Source organism: Nicotiana attenuata, chromosome 8, assembly GCF_001879085.1.
Source record: "Nicotiana attenuata strain UT chromosome 8, NIATTr2, whole genome shotgun sequence".
NCBI classification, from domain to species: domain Eukaryota; kingdom Viridiplantae; phylum Streptophyta; class Magnoliopsida; order Solanales; family Solanaceae; genus Nicotiana; species Nicotiana attenuata.
Window position 1 is genome coordinate 5,871,719 of NC_031996.1, and position 16,711 is coordinate 5,888,429.

General features: G+C 36.5%; 4 protein-coding genes and 1 non-coding gene across 6 annotated transcripts; 3 read left to right on the forward strand and 2 right to left on the reverse strand.

Moving 5' to 3' along the window:
• Positions 402–2,172, forward strand: LOC109231451. The gene is made up of 5 exons (XM_019397113.1): positions 402–701; positions 1,025–1,198; positions 1,460–1,542; positions 1,595–1,748; positions 1,813–2,172. Exons 1-5 carry the CDS (start codon positions 402–404, stop codon positions 2,170–2,172), a joined length of 1,071 nt encoding a protein of 356 aa, XP_019252658.1.
• LOC109230797 lies at positions 6,128–10,323 on the forward strand. Of its 2 annotated transcripts, none has more exons than XM_019396234.1 (2): positions 6,128–6,248; positions 9,226–10,323. In XM_019396234.1, the coding sequence occupies exon 2, from the start codon at positions 9,273–9,275 to the stop codon at positions 9,771–9,773; it is 501 nt and encodes a 166-aa protein (XP_019251779.1). In that variant the 5' UTR covers positions 6,128–6,248; positions 9,226–9,272; the 3' UTR covers positions 9,774–10,323. The 2 variants fall into 2 exon arrangements, with proteins under 2 accessions (XP_019251779.1, XP_019251780.1); XM_019396235.1 differs by lacking the exon at positions 6,128–6,248 and adding an exon at positions 7,613–8,719.
• LOC109230798 lies at positions 9,592–10,636 on the reverse strand. Its single transcript, XM_019396236.1, has one exon. It carries the CDS (start codon positions 10,215–10,217, stop codon positions 9,786–9,788), a length of 432 nt encoding a protein of 143 aa, XP_019251781.1. The 5' UTR covers positions 10,218–10,636; the 3' UTR covers positions 9,592–9,785.
• TRNAM-CAU lies at positions 12,589–12,660 on the reverse strand. The gene has a single exon. It is a non-coding gene; the product is annotated as a tRNA-Met (tRNA).
• Positions 12,714–16,338, forward strand: LOC109230799 (protein LHCP TRANSLOCATION DEFECT). The gene is made up of 2 exons (XM_019396237.1): positions 12,714–13,040; positions 15,779–16,338. Exons 1-2 carry the CDS (start codon positions 12,774–12,776, stop codon positions 16,034–16,036), a joined length of 525 nt encoding a protein of 174 aa, XP_019251782.1. The 5' UTR covers positions 12,714–12,773; the 3' UTR covers positions 16,037–16,338.

A 16,711-nucleotide genomic window follows, 5' to 3' on the forward strand; every position in this document is an offset into this window, starting at 1 on the left:
CCTAATTTCTATCCAAAGTTAGGAAGAATTACAACATTCAGTGTGAGTTTTGCAAGATGAAGGGCCACAGTAAATAAAACTGCTACTCCCTTTATTCCAATTTATGTGAACCTATTTACTGGGCACGGAGTTTAAGAAAAAATGAAGACTTTTAGAATTTGCGGTCCTAAACAAGTCAAAACGGGGTCCAGAGTATTTGTATGGTTATAAATGCTTCTCGTTAAGGGTAGAGTTGGAAGTTTAAGCTAAATTGTTTCCAAATTTAGAAATGGGTCATTCTTTTTGGAACGGACCAAAAAGAAAATAGGTTCACATAACTGAAACAAAGGGAGTACAAAATATTAGGTTATCTACCAGATTATAAGTTCAAAAAGAAAGGGGGAGTTGGTGCTTACAATGCAATGGTAGAACCTGGTTACACTATGCCTATGTACTCTAACCGTGCCTCTCAGAACATACCAATGCATCCTATGCCTGCATATTATGTTCACCAACAAACTATGGGTCAAAGTGCTGAATATTCTCAGGCTCAAGGACATACTGCCCCTCAGGTTCAAGCAGGTTGTTCTTCTACACAAGTTCAGGGATCAGCAAGTACATCTTCCAAGGCTCAAGGAAGTGTTTTCCCTTTTACCAAAGAACGGTATGATCAGATAATGCAAATCCTGAACAATTTAACTTCCTTTGCTCAAGCAAATGTGGTAGATACTAGCACTGCCCTTTTAGCATCTACTAGCCCACAATAATGGATTATTAATACAGGGGAAACTAACCATATGATGTCAGATGTTAACTTACTGACCAAGACCTCTCTAATTGCACCCTCTAAGCCTAGAAGAGTCTTATTATCTAATGGAGATATCACTCAAGTAACTCACATTGGCGACAATCATATTTCAAACAGAAATGCTATTAAAGAAGTTTTCTATGTATCACAGTTCAAGTTCAACTTATTATCAGTCTCCAAAGTGACTAGAGATCTTAGATGCTTTGCCTATTTTTATCCTGATTTCTGTGTGTTCAGGATCTCTTTAGTGGCAGGGTGAGGGAGATTGGTAGGGAAAGAGATGGTCTATACTTCCTGCAGAGACATGGTGTCAAGAAGCTTGCTGCAGTCTCTTTAGCTGCTACTGGAATAAAGTCAAGACATGGTGACACTGATATTGATGTTGCCTTGTGGCATAAATTATTAGGACATGTATCCAATATAGTCCTTAGAAAATTATTTTCCGCCAAACTAGCAAGTATCACTAACACTATCAATAAATGTAGTGTATGTCCCTATGCTAAGCAAACCAGGTTGCCATTCCCTTCTAGTTGTATTAAAAGTATTATCGCATTTGATCTATAAGATCTTGATGTATGGGGTCCATATAAATGTGCCACTTTTGATGGTAATAAGTATTTTTTGACATTTGTTGATGATTTCACTAGGATGACTTGGTTATTTCTTCTGAAGCTCAAATCTGATGTGTGTGTTGTACTTGTTCAACTTGTTGTATTTGTTCAAAATCAGTTTGACAAAACAGTGAAAGCAGTCAGGTCTAGAAATGGCCATGAGTTTGTCAATTGTACTTGTGCCACCCTATTTCAGAAATATGGCATTATCCATCAAAGACATGTGCATATACCTTTCATCAAATGGAGTTGCTGAGAGGAAGTGCAGGTACATTTTGGAAGTCAAAAGAACTTTAAGGTTTCAAGCTAATATTCCTATCAAGTACTGCGGCCATTGTGTGCTTGCAGCAGTATCCATCATCAATCAATAGGATGCCATCTTCTGTTCTTAATGGTCTTTATCCTTTTGAATAGCTATATGGTAGAGCACCTACTCTGGAGCAACTGAGAACCCTTGGCTGCTTGTGTTATGCCAAGCAAGTTCATGAACCAGACAAATTTCTTTATAGGGCCAAGCCAACTGTTCTCATAGTTTTTTCTGATACTCAGAAAGTCTATGTTCTATTGGATCTTGCTAGTCGCTGCTTCTTCATCAACAGGGATGTCCCCTTCAGGGAACACATATTTCCTTTCAAAGACACTTCAACCCCAGCACATCATATTTTCTTGCCTCCTGGCTCATCTACTTATAGTGAAGAGCAGTTCCCATCATTTTCTACTCATACTAGCTCCAGGCATGAGGATGACGACTCAAGACATGAGTCTCCTCTATAGCAACATCCTGCATCATAAGTGGTGCATTCTTCATTGCCTTCCCTTGACCAGAACTCCATTGTTCTGAGAAGATCTTTAAGGACAAAGCAGGCTCCCATCTGGATGAAACACTTTGTGTCACTGCCAGGGCACAACTCTGTTCCTTATTCTATTTCCAATTATGTGTCTTATGATGGACTATCATATAAGTATCGGGCATATCTGGTTTCCTTCTCCATTATTGGAGCCTACAACCATTGAAGAGGTTGTTTAAGATCCTAAGTGGGTAGATGCTATGCAGGCAAAAATTGCTACCTTGGAATCTAATCACACCAGGGATGTGGTCTCTTTACCTGAAGGAAAGGTGCCTATTGGCTGCAAGTGCATTTACAAGGTGAAGTACAAAGCTACAAGAAAGGTGAAAAGATTTAAAGCTAGGCTTGTGGCCAAAGGCTACAACCAGCAGGAAGGCATTGATTATCATGAGACGTTTAGCCTAGTGGTCAAGATGGTTACTATCAGAACAATTCTAGCTGTGGCTGCCTCAGAGCGTTGGCACATTCATCAGATTGATGTGCACAATGCTTTTCTTTAAGGAGACTTACATGATGAGATCTATATGACTCTACCAAAAGGATTTCAGAGTCAGGGGGAGACCAGACCAGCATGTAGACTCTTGAAATCCTTGTATGGACTCAAACAGGAACCAAGACAGTGGAATGCCAAGCTATATGAAGCACTACTGAGGTTTGGCTTCATGCAGAGTCAACATGATCACTCTTTGTTTGTAAAAGGGTCAAGCAAACACATCATAATCATTTTGGTCTATATTGATGATATGCTCATCACTGGACCTAATCTGACACTAATAACTGAGATTAAGACTAAGCTTCAGCTGGCATTCAAGATAAAAGACTTAGGAAAACTTAAATGTTTTCGTGGCATTGAGTTTGCCAGGGCACAACAAGGCATTCTAATGCACCAATGAAATACACACTAGAGCTAATTTCTGTGCTTAGGCTGGGAGCTACAAAACCTGCAGCAACACCTATTGAGGTCAACATCAAGTTAACCACCAAAGAATATGGTGAGCACACTGCAGTCCTAATGCAACGGATGATGAAGTCTTAACAAACATCAGTAAGTACCAAAGACTGCTAGGGAAGCTACTCTACTTAATTATCACAAGACCAGATATAACTTTTAGTGTTTAGACACTAAGCCAATTTATGCAGAAACCAAAAATATCACTATAGAAGATGCTCAAATGATAGTCAGATATGTGAAGGGTCAGCCAGGACAAGGCATACTTCTATCTAGCATACGAAGAAACACCATCACAGCATACAATGATGCAGACTGGGCAGCCTGCCCTCTTACTAGAAAGTTAGTGACGTGCTTCTTCATCAAGTATGGTAACTCTTTGGTATCCTGGAAGTCAAATAAACAAAGCACCATCTCTAGGAGCTCTGTAGAATCAAAGTAAAGAAGCAATGCATCAACTGTCGCTGAATTGGTTTGGATACTTAGTTTGTTCAAGGATATTGGTATAGTAGTTGATCTTCATGTGAACATCTACACTGACAGCAAAGTAGCAATTCAAATAGCTGGCAACCCAGTGTTTCATGAATGAACTAAACATATTGAGATAGACTGTCATTTTATAAGATATAAAATACAGAATGGTCTGGTGCAAACAGAATATGTAGCAACCAAGGAGCAGCTAGCAGATATTCTAACCAAAGGTCTAACCCGAGTGAAACATGAGTATTTGATGTCCAAGCTAGGGGTACTTGATGTCTTCATACCACCTAGCTTGAGAGGGAGTGTTGAGATAAAAGGAGCAACCTGAGTGCAAGGGTTGTTTGGTCTATTTATGTGTTACCGGATTAGTTAGTTAGTTAGTAGCTAATGAAGTGATTGATTGGTTAGTTAGGTGGTTATATTAGTTGGTAAGACATGTATATATATATATATATGCTGTACAAGTGATGGAATGACAGAGAATTCATTTTACTGCTTCATTCATTTTAGCTTCTCTTTCAGATAACTGCTCTCATCCTCTCTTCTCCCTCGTTAGCTAGGGTTTTTGCTCCATCTCAATTCCTTACTTTAGCACATACCTACTCAGACGGGCAAAAAGGTTGATAGCTTTTTTACACTATTTTTGGATCATTATTACCCATCGTTTTATAATATATTATATTGTATTGTATTGTATAGTATCGTTTTATGGATACAATATTTGAATAGATTGTATCGTTTACTGTTGTTAAATAACATTTTTGTTGTTTGGTTTGACTGTATCGTTTTGTACTGTAATAGATAAATTCACCAAAATACCCCCAATAATTTTTTATATAAAATTTATTAAGAATTACAAGTAAAAGTAATTTAAGAAAACATCTTTCTGCTAATTCATCATTAAGCACGTAGCTTGGAAACAAGAGCAAAAACCTAGAAAAAAAAAGATTAACTAATATTAGCAAAAAAAAAAAAAATTAAAACGATGGAAATAGATAAAGAATCGAATGGAGACTTGGATAAAAGAACGGAGAAAACCAACTCTAGAAAAGATGGAAGAAGACAAAGTATGTCAATAAGTTGGAGATTGGAGTTAAAATAAAAAATAATTAAATGATAAAATAGAATTATGGAAATAAGTAAGGGCATAATTGGAAAAGAAAATAGGAAACGATCCCACCACATCGAATCGGTTGTTTCATAAAATGGGGTTTTTGATTATCCCGAAACAATACATTTAACAATACGATACAATTCATAAATAAATAATCAAAACAAATATTGTTTTGTGATAACAATACAATAAGAGACAACTGGTAACAACCATCCAAACAAGCTGTTAGCTCTCACATGTTACAAAGAGAGTAAAGCATAAAAAATTATAGTGCATAAATACCTCATAAATTAAGTATGAAACTAGCAAAACGTATCTAATTTATTATGGCCTCGATGTATTTTTCCTTCTAACAAAATAATGTATATACTCATACCAAAGTACAGTATATATTATGTCACACAGGAATAGTAAATACAAGTCACGTTCAAGAACCAGAAAACGAATAAAATAAGCCAAAAACATAATCAAAAGGGGAGCTTAACCTGTCAGATATCGCCTCTAAAATCTTCTTCGTTTGACCATTCAGATACGTTGCCCAAAATAGGCCCCATCACAAGTTAAAAAACATAGAGATTGGTGCGTCATTTAGCACAAGATACCTTGAAATTGACACAAAATCATTGAAAATATAAGTCAATTGAGCTCCCGTGAATTAGTCGTTTGGTACGAGGTATAAGTAGATATAGTACTGGTATAAAATTTTAATATCACTTTAATACTTTATTTGGTTAGCAAACTTGGTACTATAAGGGGTCGTTTGGTACGAGGTATAAGAAGGTATAAGGGTGATATAAAAATTTAATACCACCTTAATTCTCTCTTTGGTTAGCAAACCAGGTATAAGTTATCTCGGTATTAATTTTAACACTGGGATAACTTATACCTTATAGAAGGTGGGGTAATTAGCACCGGTATAACTTATACCTTCTTCTTAGAAATTATGCAATTGTCGTTCTTAATTCAACATACCAAACAATGAATAAACAACAATCCCAGCATAACTAATCCCAGCATAACTTATCCCAATATAACTTATACCGGCATAACTTATACCGGCATAAATCATATTCCAACCAAACGACCCCTTTTATCCCGAGATTAAAATTAGTACAGGAATAACTTATAGTACCTTGTCGGGGTGTGGTAATTAGTGCCGAGATAACTTATACCTTCTTCTTAGAAATTATGCAATTGTCATTTTTAATACAACATACCAAACAACGGATAAAAACAATACCAGTATAACTAATCTCAGCATAATTTATCCCAGCATAAGACATATTCAAACCAAACGACCCTTTATAGTAATAAATTTATAGTACTGCTTTTGCTGATGGACTGGTCGGTGTTGCATTACTCTTGCTTTCATATGTTCTTGTGGGGTTTGTTTGACAATCTTTATTTGTGACTCATTTTCTCTTGACACTTTTGAAGAGCTCCATTTGCCACTTTCCTGGTAAATTTCTAATCATAATCTTAATTATGAACTTTGTTATCACCTATCTTTTGATTTAGTACATTGTGATCACATAGTTTTAGATCTATCTATTCATTTGACTTCATAAAGTTTGAATTTTTCTGTGTTTTCTAATTTTGGGTTCCTCTTGTTAGATTTCTACTACTACATATTGTTCCTTTCGCTTTCGTTTTCTTATTATCTTGTTGTTGTTACTGCTTGTTACCACTGCTTTCGCTTCATCTTTCCTTGAGCCGAGGATTTATCGAAAACAGCCTCTCTACCTTCTAGGTAGGGCAGAGGCGGATTTACATGGACCCAAGCGGTGTCACGGGATACCGCTTCGTCGAATTTTTTACTATTTATATATATATAAATAATAAGTAAAACAGAAATACAAGATAAAAGCGTTAAAAGTGACACCACTTGCAACAAAACAGCTCAGTAGTCTAGCGATTGACAGCTTCAAGTTTGATGTAAGAGGTCTTGGGTTCAAACTCCCCTGGCTCCCCACTGAGGTAGGGGTAAGGTCCGCGTGCACACTATCCTCCCCAGACCCCACTTGTGGGACTATACTGGGATTCGCACTCTCCAAAATGTCCGGGATCCTCCAAAATACACTACTTTTGAAGGATCCGACATGCACCTAGCGAAAATATTAGATAGTCCGAGCAACATAGCTTGCTACGTTCCACCAAGGGTCTTTTATCTCAGCCGAGAATCTATTCTAGTTATTTTTGCTAGAAACTTATGAGAACATATATTTCTGCTCAATTTTGCACTTATTGTCATTAAAAAAGGAGAGTAAAGGTTGCATAATTCTTCACAGCTACTAACTTAAAATTTTGCGCTTTAAAAGTTTCAGAGTCAAAACAAAATTTGAGTTTTTGGTTTGACTTACTGTCTACTATGTTGCATTATGTCAATCCTTTTTTGCTCTCATCGTGATGTTAGCGTTTGACCATAGATCCAAAATTTATTTTGAAAAATCTGATTTGGGTGAAGTTTGGTTTGAAGATGAAAATGTGTTTGGACATACGATTTCAAAACATATTTTTTAACTTTATTTTGGGAAAACATGTATATAATTCCCAAGTTTTGGAAATTTGGCCCAAATTTAGCTGAATTTGAGATTTCAAATATGTGATTTGAGTTTTGGCCAAAATGTGGGTCAAATTTATGGCCAAACATGGGATTTGAAAATAAATTTCAAATTAAATTTGGGAAAATGTATGGCCAAACAGGGGTAAGTTTGTTGGATATTTTAAGCAAAACATGGTTTTTCCCTATTTTGATAGTTCTTTTTTGTTCCTTTTGCGGATAGATCGGGGTGGGGTGGGGTGGGGTGGGGATATAGTTGTGGTGCTGTCCAGTAACGACAGATTTTAAGCTGTACAGATGAAGAAGATGGCGATTGAGTAGAAACGAAAGGACTAATCGCTATGTTGCTCGAGACTCTCCGAAAATGTCAGCGGGTGCGTGTCGGATTCTCCAAAAGCAGTGTATTTTCGGAGAATCCGACACGGTGCGGCAATATTTTGGAGAGTTTGCGCAACATTGACTAATCCGGTTTATGTTTCACTGTTATCTTGCACTGGCGAATTCAATTTCCATCAGCCATTGTTTTCTGGTAATAATAGTTGAGAACGTGTTTTAGATGTTTGCACTATTCCTTCTATGAGTGATTTAGCCTTTCAGAGATTTATTTGGTTATAAAATATACATAACTTCTAATACTTTTTATATCTATTTGCATAATATAGGCATAAGATGAGTTTAAATGAAGTTACGGGGGTCAGTGATGATTTATACAGTTGACCCCAACTTGTTTGGGACTGAGGCGTACTTGTTGTTTGTTTCTACTACTCTCTCCAACCTAACCCTGCTAGTTAATATCCATGGATCAGCTGGTTAAACTTTATTTTCTATTACGAGAAGATTTTAGCTGAAAATGATCGAATCTGGACAATCCTTTGGGCGTAGACATTCTTTTGTTGGTAAATCTGAGAAATCTGAACAGAACTTTTCAGTTTAGATCTGCTCCTTTACCCTTTTTAAGCCTCTTAATGTTAGTTCAAATATTAGCGATAGTGCGATACCAAGATGGTTGACTGTGCAGCTCTGAGAGTTAGATTTCAATGTTCTATACTTCATCTACAGTTAGATATCAATTTTGTTATATACTCTGTCTGCTTTCTCAGTTATGATGATAGGTGTAATTGGGTACTCGTGTTTGATTTTTTTTCTATCGATAGCATATTCATATATCTTAGCTGTAAATATAATATAAGTAAAATAACTCTCCTTTTTGTCTAAGCAAATCAGAACTGGATGAGATAGAAGTTTTTCCCAGTCGCGTACTTTCCTACTAAAGAATCCATTGTCTCCCCGCATGTTGTGATTTTTCAAACTTCTGATGAACTTGGCTGACATTTTAGTAGAATTTGCAGTGAAGTGAAGATTATGTTCTGGTGAGTATAATAGTGGTTTCCGAATCACTATTATCTTGAAATTGTATCTTTTCTACGCCCTCCAATTACTATATGCTGTTGCTGTTTGCCTTTACATTGCAAATAATACAGTTGACATTTATCTGGAGGTAGGGCGGAGCTAGCTCTTTGGCGATGGGTTTGGCGAAACCCAGTAGCTTTTGTCCAAAACCTGTATTTGTCTTAAAAATATATTGAATGTGTACGAACTATTAATTTAGATACCAGTAAATTAAAACGTACTATAATCCCGAACCTCATAACCTTCATTTCCTCGCTTCGCCTCTGTCTGGAGGAGCTGTATTTCTCAATCTCCCCTTAGCTCTTTTAGATGCTGTTCATAATAGTGTATATATGTATGGAAAATCAAAAAATTGGAAGAAGCAACGAAATTTATGCCGACCATGATTTCATGTTAATCTAGGCTATGTAGCTCATCCCATCATACCAACTTTCTTACGCGTGCTCTGCTTGCTATTGTCTTACAGGGTGCAACTAAATATCTGCTAGATCAATCCTGGAAAATTTGAAAAGCATGGCCCAAACATTAGAAGCGATCAAGGTCGGTGGAGGTTCTGTTAAAGTGGGAACTACTGGTAAAGTCAGTGCCTTGATGTCAAGAGAATTAGATTCCAAGAAACCTGATTCTCAGACGCCAACGTCATCCAAGAATAAGTCTCCTAGTGTTTGTGGTTTCATTCCTGGTAGCGCGACCAGTCCAAAGAGAATGAAGCCAAGAACATCAGGCGATGAAGCAAGCAGCAGCGGGACATCAAAACATAATAATAGTAAAAGCCCTGAATTTGTCAGGAAGACGAAACACTACAGTAGAAAAACACATCAAGTTCCGATACTAGAATCAGAAAATACTTCAGTTGATGGAACTCCTATTAGCCAGAAAACAGACAGAAAGGGACCTTACATGGTAGAAATTGTGGACATAAAATGCAGAAGTATGGACAGAACTTGGGCAAATCCTATAAAAAATAGCCTGAAGAAGCTTGGTTTCACAAAACTATCTGAGAACGCGGTCTAATTACGCAAAGCTTCAAATATCAGCCTTTAGATTCCTGTAAGTGAATCTTGAAATTACAGTTGGTGGATTACATTCTGCAACTTCTACCATTGAACACATGCTCGGCATCAGCTTACAACGCCGTCTTTTCTTTTTGGGATTCGTAACCAACGATCCAAGCTTTGGCCTAGAGTGACTGTTAGTAGAAGCCAGTTCTGAAACTTGACGCGGCTTCTGCGTGCTGTTGTGATGGTTTAGTTGCAGCCTGCTGAAGTACTCAATTTCTTGTAACACGAGGGATCCAACGGTTCCTCTGCTACCTATCTCAACGAGAGGATTATTCGCAGCCATCTTCTCAACAACTGTAAATCCTAAGCCATTGGCTTTATACTCAGATTTTTGCATGATATGAGAGAAAGTTATGGTATGAGGTTGGTGTTTTGCCTTGATCTGAGAATTGGTCATTTTGGTTTTAGGCCTAATTCACATGACTTTGTTTACCTTATATGCTTTATCTCATAAAGTGAAACCTATGGGCTTAAATGAAGATAAGGAGGCTCTCTGATCACCTTATTCATGTGTTTGTAGTTAAAAAAACTTTAAATTTGCTCAAGTTGTGTACCAACTTCTAACTATTTGTGCATTCATTTTATAATAGTTCTACCTAGAATAGGTCAGGGCCTCAGGGGTCCGAGCCATGAAATTAGCCACTAATGCTTGTATTAGGGTAGGCTATCACATTATATCCCTTGGGATGCGGTCTTTCCTCGGACCCTACGTGAATGCGGGACGCTTTGTGCACCGTACTGCCTTTTTTTTAAACCTAGAATAGGGGGGGTGATAAATTTATTTGTCTTTAATAGCTTGTTTGGATGGTTGTTACGTATCGTTTCATAATGTATCGTATAGTATTATATTGTACTATATCATTTTGATGTCACTGTAATGTTTGGATAGATTGTATTATTTTCCATCGTTTCATGATGTCATGCACCAACAATATGAATAATAAATTTGCAATATTATAAAGAAAAAATAGGTACGAGGTATAATTATTATATGAAAAGGTATGGTATTAGGATAAAATATGATTATTTAATAATATGGAAGGGCAAGATGAGAAAAATAAAATAAAGGAACGACGCGATCACACCAAATCGGTCGTTTCATAAGGTGACTCTTTTCGTCGTTACGTAACGATGGATTTAACGATCCGATACAATAAAAATTTAAGTAACAATCAAGATAACACAATATATTTAAAGTAACAATATGATACAATGCAATAGATGAGAACCATCAAAACAAACTATAACCTTTTGTGTGAAAACTTATGTTTTTGCTGTTGAACTTAAACATCCTATAGCTTTAGCCCTCTTAATACTACAAATTGATATAAGAATTAATTATGGTAAATGAGCTATGTTTTTAGGGTCATAGGCTTTTACTTCTGTGATTAATTTCTCCTAAGTGGCAATGGAGATGGTAAATAGATTATTGGTTTTGCACCTAAGCGTATGGCCGAGCGTCAACGAATGAATTGAGTGAAAATCATTGACGATCAAGATTCAAATTTTAGCGGAGAAAACAACGAAATGAAGTGATATTTTCTCATCTTTCTAAGTCTAGGTGGGTATGTTACCTGATACTTTTGCTAGTGGAATGCAGCAGGTACCTGATGAAATAATTGAGGTATACGGAAACCGGCCTCGACACCACCTTTATCTTTTAAGAAAAAGATGGTTGGTCCTTAAAACTTTTTCTTAGGAGATTTGATCTTGAATTGATATTGGTAATCCCTCTGTTTTTATTTACTTGCAGCATTTTGCTTTTCGAGAGTCACTTTGACTAATTTTTAAAACTAAATTGGATTAAATAATCTTCGCATCTTAAAATTATTAGATGTTCGAAAACTATACAAAAGTACTATAATTTATAATTCTTCTCTTATCAATATGGTGAAAAAAATATATGTTAAAATATTAGCCAAAATCATATAATTTGACTCTCGAAAAGCAAAACGTGACAACTAAATGGGAACGGAGAGAGTGATTTCTTGGTTTTATTGCGGTGGTCATGTGAAATCATGAGCAATTCAGAACTGAACTCTTCCATCACCCACTTACCTCTTTTGTCATTAATGTGAATTTTGCTTATTGAATGGTAAAATAAAATGAAAATGATGGTCCCTAGGGTTCTTGTTTGACTTTTTTTTCTAGGGGATCTTTACCTAAATAGTCGGCCTAATTCATTGTTTATTTTTCCTAATATATATATCGTTGGCTATTTTTCCTAATTCATTGCTTATTTATGTATATATGTCGCTGGCTATTTCTAATTTTAGCGATTGTGTACGCGACTATTTAGGTTAATTCGTTTTTCTGTTGGTGGTGGGGGTTGGTGCTGGTAGTCAAGTACCTAAGTTGGTCCTATACCAATCGCTTTATTGCTCTTTCATTATTTACTTTAATTTCAGCAACTTAATAAGTGTAAATTGTATAAGGGGTTTTAAGGAAACTAGTAAAGATTGAAAAGAAAAACGGAGTATATAATTTATTTGCGAATTTAATTAAGTGAATAGTTTAAGAGAGAAACAAAGAATTGTTTACACAAATATTTTTATGATTAAAATTATTAAATGTCTCTCTTAAAGAGTGTATATAAACAAGGTGAAAAACCTCTAAAAGTTATTTTATAAGTTGTTTCGAAGGCATGGAAGTAAAAAATGAAGAAAAAATATTTTATAAACAAGGTAAAATATATTAATTTTTTTTTTAATTACCAAAAAAATGAAGGAAAAAGAGGTGGTTCAGGAAGCTTGCTCTCTTTACACATATATCAGAGCCAGGTTTCGATCCTGGGACCTGTGGGTTATGGGCCCACCACGCTTCCGCTGCGCCACTCTGATTTTGATGCTATTCCATTTCAGCTAAATATATCGAATAATCATATCCAACAGCGAGAGCAAAGTGATAAGGTAGTTGATTTGAGCTACTTTTTTTCAGAAATTCTTCTCTAACAATGGCCTCAATTTCATGTACTCTCCAACTAAAATTCTCCTCCTCAACTCCAAATTTTTCATCTTCATGTCCACCAATTAGGTTAAATTCTTGTTTTCTGGGTGCTTCAAAACTGAAAAGAATAGGATGGTGTAGCAGACCAAATGGACTTGGACCAAGTTGTGGTTCAAGAACAACTTGCTGGTTTAACTTTCGTCAAAATGCTGAAACTGCTGGTGTTTATGGTAGTCAATCTCGTGATGATTTTGACCGTGACGACGTTGAACAGGTGTTTTTTTTTTTTTTTTTCATTCTCATAGTGAAATTCAAGAATTATACTTGCCTTGTGCCGAGGGTCTATCGGAGGAAACAGCCTCTCTACCTGCACAAGGTAGGGATAAGATTTTCGTACACATTATCCTCTCGAGACTCTACTTGTGATAATATACTTAGTATGTTGTTGTTGTATCGTGAAACTCAAGAATTAGAGTCAGCGTATGCAGACATTAGAGTTTGGACTATGGTGGATTGTTATATATTTTTAGAATTTTCTTTTATTTATTTATGGTCTGTATTAGGGTTGGAGGTCGAGTATTAGGGTTGTAGGTTAGGAGGTAGTTGAGTCTTGTCTTCTGCCATAACTTTGGGAGACTAGTTTGATAGGGATACTATTTTGCTTTTGCTTTTGCTTTGTATCATTCTTCTTGATTTCATGTTGTTCTTATATATATATCTTTCTTATTATTTCTGTGGTGGTACTAATATTGTCTTATTTTGTCTTTTTGTCTTCTTGAGCCGAGGGTCTTTCGGAAACAGCCTCTCTACTCCTTCGGGGTAGGGGTAAGGTCTGCGTACGCACTACCCTCCCCAGACTCCACTAGTGGGATTTCACTGGGTTGTTGTTGTTGTTATTGTTGTTGTATTTATGGTCTGTATTGAAGGTAGCAAGTACAATTGGAACCCCTGACAATAGCGTAGATTCCTATATGTTTTGCTAGAAATATGTAATTAAGTAAATAAAAAAAGTTAACTTTAAGCTTTCAGATGAGATGATATACATTTTAACACGGTGTCAGAGCATCCTTAGGTTTTGAATTCGAATCACACCACCACTCATTATCAGAAAGAATATCCACATGGTTGGCTCATGAAAAAAGGATGTTCTTTATAGCAGTTTAAACATTTGGGTTCGGATGTTCTTTCTGCTCCCTTTGCGCCTTATCTGTAGTATTACTAGTATGCTCATATTGTCTTATTTTTCATTTCTATAACTACCTGATGCTGCTGCTTAGGCTAGCTTACTATCTTTGTTGTTGATACTTTTCTTTTTGCCAGTATTTTCGACATAGCTCCTTTACTATTGTATTCCTTTTAGTACTACCATATTATTCCGTTTTTTCTATTCTTTTACTAGTACTGGTGTGTTATTTTCGCCAGTACTTTTGACATAGTTTCTTTTCTTGGTTCTTCAAACCTGTTTTGGAATCGCTTTCTTTGAGCCGAGGGTCTATCAGAAACAAGTTCTGTACCTCCACAAGGTAGGGGCAATTAAGGTTATATTGTTGTAGTTGTTGGTCACACACTTCGAATTTGTTTAAGGGCTGAACAGGAATAGAAAAGTGAATATGCTACAAGAATTGTACATTTGGACATTGCTATTGTATCAAATAGTTTAATGTATATGGGAATTTGGAAGGATAAGTGCTGTTGACGCTTAGCTATGGCCGTTTACTTCTAAGGACTTCCAACCATCAGTTGACTGAATGAATAAATTGAGTTTAATTTACTGAGCAACTGACATCTCATATAACAGTATAGATTTCTCTTTCCCCAATAATGTAACATTTTAATTTTGAGCGTCTGCCACCTTCAGTAGATGAGTCCTTGAACTCTTTGATCAGTGTCTATAGTCATAGTTTGGTTTGCAGAGATTTGCTTATTCATGTGAGACTGTTTTTAGATATAACAGATATGCCGTATGCGACAACTTTTTCCTTCTTTTCAATGATCCAAAATATTACTGTGTATTAGTATGATACTGAATCTAATGAGTTAAACTGAATTAAAGTAAAAAAAAAATGATGATCAACATAACCTAAGTTTTAGTATTGAGCGCCTGGCATCTTGAGTAAATGAGTCCGTTGCCCGGCAACTTGAGTAGGCGACTACGTTGTGCAGGCTCTCCAAAATGCTGTCGCACCCGTGTCAGATCCTTCTACTATTTTTGGAGGATCTGACACGCACCCGGCGATATTTTTGAAAAGTTCGGGCAACATAGGTAGCTGAGTCCTTGAACCCTTTGACCAATGAGTATAGTCTATAGTTTGGTTTGCAGAGATTTGCTGATTCGCGCGAGACTGTTTAGATATGACAGATAGTTCTGTCTATCCTCATCTTTTATGCTAACTAAACGAAACTGTGGAGATTCATTTCAAAATGGTATACAACAATACCTTATTTTCTTGTGAAAATTTATTGTGGCAAACTACTTTAATCATATGACATAACGAGAAAGTTCTTTGTTTGGAGGTATTTCTCTGAAAGTTGTATGTGCTGCTCATGTATATATGATGCTAACAATGGCGGAGCCATATCTACTCAAGGGGTGTCAACTGACACCCCTTCGTCGAAAATTGCACTGTGTAGCTAGGTAATTTTTTTAAATATATCTACACTATATATTTCAATTTGCTTTACTGTTCTAACTGTACTTGCCTGAGCCGAGGGTCTCTGGAAACAACCTCTCTACCTGCATAAGGTAGGGGTAAGGTCTGCGTACACGCTACCCTCCCCAGACCCCACATATATGAATATATTGGGCATGTTATTGTTGTTGTACACTATATATTGATACCTCTTGGCTTCTTTATTGGTTTACTTCTTTATATTTTGACCCCCTTTAGTGAAATTCTGGCTCCGCCACCGGATGCCAAAGTTGCAGCATAATTTTGTGAGGAGCACTAGTTTCACTTCAGTGAGCTATTTTTCATGGAAACAACTCACTGAATTTACTTACTATTTGTGTAGTACTTCAACTATATGGGCATGCTTGCAGTTGAGGGTACTTATGATAAGATGGAGGCTCTTTTGAGCCAAAACATACACCCGGTCGATATTTTACTGCTCATGGCTGCAACTGAAGGCGACCAGCCAAAAATCGAAGAGCTACTGAGAGCCGGAGCAGATTACACAGTCAAGGATGCAGATGGACGTACCGCCCTTGATAGGGCTTCTAGTGATGAAATCAAAGACTTTATCCTTAACTATAAGGTCCAGAAGGCGTGAGTGAAGAGGGTGTAGCGGAGTATCAAGTTTTGTTGTTAGCATCATATTTGTTCTTGTTTTCACCATAATTTAGATTAACACCCTTTTACCATCTCTCATTCCTTATGTAAGCTCTGCTATTTATCTGTTATAAGCATTAATGCATGCATCAGAACTATACTTAGCGAAAACATTTGTCCAAGTACTTATGTTTGCTTAATTTGATGGTGAAGTATTAGTCCCCCTGTTCTTCGGATACAATTCGATCCTTTTACTACCAAATCTTAATTTGTGGAAAGCCTTCGATGGCTTCCTTATGAAAACATCAATTCTTATTTGGGTATAGACGGTATTTCTTTATTTTTCGTGATATTGACCACATTTCTGATCCCTATTTGCATTTTAGTGGGTTGGTCTTGTATGACAAGTTATGGGAAAGATTTCTTGTTTTCTACATTTTCATGAATTCTAGGTAATGCCGTGGTTGCTTGTTGCTATTGCTTCTTCTTTTTCATCTTTCCTTGAGCCGAGGGTCTATCGAAAATAACTTGTCTACCTTCTCAAGGTACGGGTAAGGTCGTGGTACATATTATCCTCCCCAGACCCCACTTGTGAGATTACACTAGGCTTCTTGTTGTTGTTTCCATGATTCTTGTTCATAGTTGAAGGAGCAATAACGTGATCATAAGCAACAAC